General features: G+C 39.3%; 1 protein-coding gene across 1 annotated transcript; it reads right to left on the bottom strand.

Moving 5' to 3' along the window:
- Positions 1 to 4,515: 4,515 nt before the first annotated feature.
- LOC145070126 (thermosome subunit gamma) lies at positions 4,516 to 6,511 on the bottom strand. Its single transcript, XM_079017072.1, has 5 exons — positions 6,107 to 6,511; positions 5,978 to 6,015; positions 5,617 to 5,887; positions 5,243 to 5,529; positions 4,516 to 5,161 (listed from the first exon to the last, which is right to left on the bottom strand). The coding sequence occupies exons 1-5, from the start codon at positions 6,404 to 6,406 to the stop codon at positions 4,720 to 4,722; spliced, it is 1,338 nt and encodes a 445-aa protein (XP_078873198.1). The 5' UTR covers positions 6,407 to 6,511; the 3' UTR covers positions 4,516 to 4,719.
- Positions 6,512 to 7,192: the final 681 nt, after the last annotated feature.

Genomic DNA, 7,192 nt, shown 5'->3' with positions numbered 1-7,192 from the left:
ACACCAAGAGTAGCAACCCATAGCTCCTGGAGTAGTACCAAACCACTAGATCTCATTCATGGGGCTAAAAAGGGCCATATAAACTAGATCTAAGCTTCTAATGAGAAAGGTCATAGATTTTTACCTCAAACAAGCTGGAAATGAAGCAGATAATCAAGGTCCACAAGCTCTTCCTTGATCCACCACCTTGCACCAAGCTTCTACTTTTTGATTATGGACCAAAACACACCAAAATGGACACAATGAGCTCAAAACACAAAGGAGTGGTTTAGGGTTTCATGCATGATGCTATAAGGACAATGGAGGCTGAGAAATGAGGGTTTCATGATCCATAGATGTGTTTATAAAGTGTCCAATCCTGAAATTAGGGTTTTCATTAAATCACACGTATGCCCCACGTACATGGATGTATGCCCTGCGTACGTGTCCGAAATCCCATCCAGGCTTCGTATGATTACACTGAGCGTACTCGCTTCGCAACTTGTACGCAAAGTTTATCATGTGGTACGCCCAACGTACTACACAAGGACCAAAATGAAACTTATCAATACACAAGGGGAAATAATGAAACCTACTAGGATTTAAGTGTTACATGTACCGATACTTAAGATTTAGCTATTGGTGGCCATGCATGAAGCGAGAGATATCTTGGTATGTGGAGAGATGCTTGACCTTTCAGATGGTTAAAGAAGAGCATCAAAGACCGCACAGAAAGTTGCAGCCCTTAGAGATTCCTATGTGGAAATGGGAGAAAATAATCATGTATTTCATCACCAAATTGTCGAGGACGACCAAGAGATTTGTTGTTATATGGCTTATTGTCGACCTCCTGACCAAGATTTCCCATTTTCTTTCCATTCGGCAGAGTTCTTCAACCGAGAAATTGGCCGACGTGTATGTACGCGAGATCATTTCTTGTCACAGTGTAATGGTCTTCATCGTATCCGATCATGATGTGTGTTTCACTTCTCAGTTTTGGGAGAGGTTTCGTGAGGATTTGGGTATGAGACTGCACTTAAGAACTACTTATCACCCTCAGACCCATGGTCAGAGTGAGCAGACTATTCAGACGCTCGAGGATATGTTGAGGGCTTGTATAATCGATTTCAGTGGGATTTAGGACTCTTACCTCCCTCTAGCTAGGTTTTCCTACAACAGTTATCATTCCAACATCGGCACACCTTTTTATGACATTCTGTATGGGAGGAAATGTCATACACCAGTTTGTTGGGGAGAGGTAGGCCATAGGTTCATAGGAAGGATTGATGTGGTGCTCCAAACGACGAAACTTATTTAGCAGATCAGGCAGAGGTTACAGGCAACACAGAGTCGATAGAAGAGTTACGATGATATGCGACGGTCTGAGTTGGAGTTTCAGGTTGGAGATATGGTTCTATTGAATGTATCACCCTAGAAGGGTGTTATACGTTGTAGGAAGCGGGGCAAGTTGGGCCCCTGATTTATCGGACCTATTGGGTAGTGGCCAAGGTAGGCAAGGTGGCCTACCGTTTGGATCTGTATGGGGAGCTTAGATAGATTTATAGCACCTTCCATGTATCTTAGCTTCGGAAGTGCATGGTTGATGACATGGAGGTGATCCCATTAGATGACATTTAGGTCGATGAGCGCCTAAATTATGTGGAGAGGCTGATAGATATTCTAGATAAGAAGACGAAGGCCTTGCGCAACAAGGTGGTACCTTTAGTCAAGGTTCAATGGCAGCATCGGAAGGCTTTCGAGTAGACGTGGGAGCTCGAGTCGGAGATGCGTGGGCACTACCCATATCTATTTGCAGTTGGGGATTTCTAAGAGGAAATCTAGTTCAAGATGGGGAGAATTGTAACACCCAGTTCCAGGTAAGCATCACTTTTGAATAATTATTTAAGTTTTAAGGATGAAAACCTTGGTCACAACATGAGCACATATGTGTCACGACATGATGGTGTCCGGTGAGGAACGCGCATCTCATTTGCTTTCACGACATAACGTATATGTTAGTCACGATGTGACAACCTTTGCATGAAAAACCCTAATTTCGGGGTTGAGCCTCTATTTAAGGGAAGTGAGGGGCTAGGGTTTGCATATCCTCATCCTCCATCACCTCTCTTCACCCTCAAGAAAACCCTAATCCTCAATTGTTGATTTTTAAGCTCTTTTTTGGTGATGTTAAGCCGTGAAGAAGAAATGACAACATTCGGTGCATCATTTCAATTAGCAAGCCACTCTCCCATTATCTTGAGATGCATTAACCCTCTTGTAATTCCTCAAGTTTCGGCCTTTTTAGCTCAAGCATGTTAGATCTAGGGTTTGGTTCACTTTTCTCAACTCTTGAGGGAGTTTGAGTGTTGGAAACTGTTGTGACATGTGCTCAGGTTTCCGGGACTTCTATATTTGGTCCGGATCGAGGATCTGGAAGCGATGCCGTCAGCGAGTTTCTGGCGAGATACATAATCTGCAGTCACATCAAAGTCATTAGAGTTGCCCCAGGGGCTGTTTCCCAGGAGCAAGCTCCGACGATCAAGTTAGATCGGTTAGTAGAGATGAGATGGTTCTCCCTAGCCGGAGAGAACCATCTTGGTGTGTAGGGTGTGTATTTAGCCATGGAGGCTCTAGGTTAGAGAAGGTGATTAGACACTTGTTGCAAGCTCTAGAGTTTTCATATCTTTGAAGTTGCCTCCTCAAAGAGGAGGAAACATTCTATTTAAATGGGACAATTAGGTCAAGGGATAGTTAGATCAGGCCTTGGGCCAGCCCAACTAGCAAGGAGTTGGGTAAGGCCTCCCGGGATCGCAAGGCGAATGCCCGGAGGTCGCCAGTCGAGCGTTCGACAGCGGTGTTAGACAAGGTTGATAGGTGAGCGCTGGGAAAGGTTAGCATGCCAAGTTATGACGTTTGGACCATGCTAATGGACCATATGTTAACAGAAACTCATAAAGTTGGCAGCTTTATGAGTTCTTGTAACTCCCTTGTATTGTTTTGTCCCGGATCTAGAATATCAGTGAGCTTTGGGTTTCATGCATGAGATTGATCTCATTTTCCTTTCAGTTTGGCCTAGTTGGTGTTCAAGCCATGCATTGGACATGCATGGCTAAAAAGAAATGATTTGTTTGCTTGGATGGAAAGATTAAGAGCTTAAAGCATTAAGTTGTGCAGAACAAACCTCATGACGTGACAGGTTGGTTGTCACATCTTGACGATGGTCTGATTCGCGATTATTTTGTCCTAACTCCGCCACGGCATGCCCAAAGGATGGTCACGATGTGGCGAGCGAACGAAGAGACCTTTAAGTGATAACATTGACTTTGACCGTTGACTTTTGACCAAGTTTGACTTTGGTTAAATTGAGGGTTTTAGGTTGTAGTTTGAGTTTTTGGACATTGTTGTTGTATATGTGACATGCAGTGTCAGTTTTGGATCTATGTTCAGTGTCGTTATCTACTGGGTTGCGAGATGAGTTTCACGATATACTTTGTACTGCAGTATGTGTCCTTGTGTGTAAGAAATTGGTATATTGTAATGATTTGTTAGATTGATAGATCTGTATGATTACCTGTATTCTGGTTATTGTTTATCTATTTGCATATGTCGACATAGTGTGGTAAGGTTGAGGTGGTACGACTTTGTGATGTAGGCCAAAAGACCTAGGGCGATCCAGTTATGTGTTGTGGGCCCATGGGGTAATCCAGTCTGAGGACTGTGGGCCCATGGGCAATCCAGTCTGATGACTGTAGGCTTGGGGGCAATCCAGTTTTATACTATGAGTCCGATGTACATGCATTGTATATCTATTGTTGTGTAGGGTATTTTGGGGGAACTCATTAAGTTTTTTGCTTACAATTGTTGATTTCAATATTTTCAGGTATTTCTGGTGATCGAAGCAACGACGAAGGCGTGACTGTACACATCTTCCTATTGACTTATGTTTTGAGAGATTGTTTGATACTCTGATTTCCATGGAATTGATTTGAAAACAATGGTTGATTATCTTGTGGTTTTATAAAAATGTTTTATTAAAATAAAAAATTGTCATGGTTTTTGAAATGTTATAAGTTGGTATCAAAACCCTGGTTTCAGAAAATTGGATGAATATTTGTGTGATTCCAGACTCAAACTATGGATATGCAAAAATATATTGCATAATTAAATTTTAAAATGATCAATCAACCGGAGCCCAAGGAAAGGAAAATATCTTATTGCACAATAAAATATATATAGATAAATTAGGTTTACAATTTGACTTGAGAAAAATCGACAAAATTCCGATTTAGAATTGTAGTCATTCGATATAAGTTTCATAGGTCAAGAGATCAAACTTTGTTAGATGTGTTCATATGGTTTTTTAAATGTTATACATGTCTAGGGTTTTATATGTTCTAATTTATGCAGTTTGTTAAAGGAAGTGTTATGCATGTTGTAAGAAGTTATGTTTTATTGTATGAATAGAATGTTTTGATGGTTGTGAATGATGAAGTCAGGCAAGCTAGCAGAAGTCTATTGTTTTAAACAAATTTAACATAGGAATTATTGATGATATCAACTTCAACCATACATAACTTCAAATTATGTACCCATCTTTTTACAAATAAACAGAGTCCTTATAACTTAAGTTCCCATAAAGTATTACTACAAATATAAACCCAATTTGTATCCCCTAAAATGATATAATCTTCAAACTATTCACATTATACATGATCCTTTATAAACATTGATCCAATTAGTTTAAAAATTAGAACTACTAACAATCTGAAAAGCATCTGAAGCAACTTGTGTAATAAAGTCAACTGTAGTCCCAAAAAAGAGTTCCCAAAACCACAAGTCCAATGCAAGAACAGATGAAAATATAAGCAATGCAAGAGTTTGATACCGATTTAATTTCCATCCGGAAACTTCCGCCATTTTCTTCAAGAAAGGTAGAGAATTGCTGGCAAGATTCCGGTTCTTGATTGACCAAGCTGTTACCCATTTGACCCGAGAAGGGACAAGGTCAAATTCGTCTTTTAACCTCCTTCCTAAATCAGGCATGTGTCCACCTCCATATAATATAGCAATTTTGTTATGCCCTTTGTTGATTGCTGTTTGAAGTGCTTCTGTTGCTGCCCTGTTTCTTTCACCTATAATGACCGATTTCTCCTCCACATCTGATGTTACTACTTGTGTGAAACTGAATATATATAGATCACAAAAAAGGGTTAAAAATGCAAGAAATAGCAATAAAGAAAGTATATATGTATAATATACTTACTCAGATGTTAATCTTTTTGCTAAAAAGACTTTCATAGCAGCACCAAAATCAAGCCTTGATAACGCCTCTATTTCTGGATAATCAGCTGACTCATCACCCACGTCAGCACAAAGACTGCTGATGAAGAAAAGGCCAACAAGAGGCATAGGTAGAACACGAGAAGCCCATAATAGTTTAGATCTCCATGGACCAAGTTCTTCAGGGATTGAAGTTGCTTGCACCAATGCTTTTGTTGATCTGAGTGTCATATCTCTTGCAAATGTGAAAAAGCTCTCACCTTTTTCAATCTAGAAATCGATCAAACAATGAACACAGTAAGTACTAATTGTAATTGATTGGGATTATGTAGGAAGCAGAAGAGAATGGTGGTGTACCTGAAGTAATTTGAAGGTTTCAAAGTCAAGATCAGCATGGTACCAGTTATCAGGCTCGTAATCGAGACAATCTAATTGGAAATCAAGCATGAGAACTCTAGCCATCTGGCGTTGAATGAACCCTATGATGTTGAAACCTCGAGACTTTGATTTTGTTAGTTCTCTAATGGCTGAAGGGTATTTTCGGTTTTCTAAACTTTCTCTGCTAGCTACCATTTCGTAAAGTACGCAATCATAGGACTCGAGTTCTTCCTGTAAGGTTTCAAAGTACCTGTTCACGGCATTTTTATCATATTAATTACCATATGTAGATTGTTTGATCGAATTGTGGTTTCAATTTGGGGGTAGTAGCAAAACTTACTCTTTGTCTGCAATGTGGATAGTCGAAACTAAATCAACCTATACGAAAATCAAAACAAAATTCGAAATTAAAGCAACGAAAACAAACCAAATCGCGAGGAACAGGAAAACAATTGAAGTAATTATTAACCTGAAGAAAGGGTTGGAGAAGAGACCAAGGGAACTTCTTCCGGTAACTAACGACGGCGGTTTGTAATTCGCCGGAAGCCCCTTTCTTAAACCTCATGTAATCAGCAATCGAATTGTTTTCTAGAAATCGGTCGGGGGATCCGGCATCTTCTTCGATGGATAAGGATTGCGTTATAGGGCGGAATTTGATAAGATTAGTTGATGAAATTCTAGGGATTTTGCGGGTAAATTTGTTAAAATAAGGCGATTCAAATGGTGATGAAGGAGAAGATATTATCGAGAGAGAAGCTGCAGAGACCATTGATCCTCCTCCTACTACTTTCTATCTCTGAATTCTGATTGTCGACTGATGATAAAGACGATGATTTTTTTAGTACACCGTTTCTTTATGCCAACTGAGTTTTTAGAGTTATTAAATATCATATTTTTTTATTGCAATAATAATAATAATAATAATAATAATAATAATAATAATAAAATAATCTCGTGGACTCCTAGCATTACTTTCTTTATGGTCCCTATTTTTTTTAACGTTTTTCTTAGTTTAGTCTGCGCAAAATTCATGAAAATTTCCAAAGTTGATTTCTAAGAGTTTTTCAGAATTGTTTTTTGTGAAAAATGTCAGATTGTAAATAGCATTATTGGTGTATTAGCCCATTGTATAGGCCTTGTCAATTGTCATAATTCTCTAGTGAAAAATTATGTACATTCTTGATTGTTTGTGTGTAAGAAAATATACCAATTAGGGAATCATCACGTATCAAACATTTCTAATCTATTTTTCGTATATGTTCCTAAAATCTCTCTCTCTCTCTCCCTCTCTCTCTCTCTCATAAATTGCAAGTCAAGTGTGTTTTCGATCGAACAACTTTTGGGTGCTTCGCATGTTTCCTCTGTCGACACCCCATTGCTTCTTCCTCCATCCTTGGGTATTGATACCGCGCATTCATCACTTCTACATCTCGTAACAAGTTTGAAGATTTTATGTGCAAGGTAACAACGTCGTTTGTCTCCTTGCCCCTCGTCGTGCCTGATTGCCAACTCCCTGTTATTGATGGTAAAAGGATTTTGTGTTATTATTTTGCTT

This window comes from Lactuca serriola, chromosome 8 (genome assembly GCF_051521515.1).
Source record: "Lactuca serriola cultivar US96UC23 chromosome 8, Lser_US96UC23_V15, whole genome shotgun sequence".
NCBI lineage: Eukaryota > Viridiplantae > Streptophyta > Magnoliopsida > Asterales > Asteraceae > Lactuca > Lactuca serriola.
This window is presented reverse-complemented; position numbering and strand designations above follow the sequence as displayed.

What these genes read in the sequence shown, in the direction of transcription:
- LOC145070126 (XM_079017072.1), bottom strand. Translation starts at nt 6,406, where the DNA reads ATGGTCTCTGCAGCTTCTCTCTCGATAATATCTTCTCCTTCATCACCA. An exon ending in TTCTCCAACCCTTTCTTCAG is followed by an intron (nt 6,016 to 6,106) that starts GTTAATAATTAC and finishes ATTTTCGTATAG; the next exon opens with GTTGATTTAGTTTCGACTAT. An exon ending in ATCCACATTGCAGACAAAGA is followed by an intron (nt 5,888 to 5,977) that starts GTAAGTTTTGCT and finishes TGCCGTGAACAG; the next exon opens with GTACTTTGAAACCTTACAGG.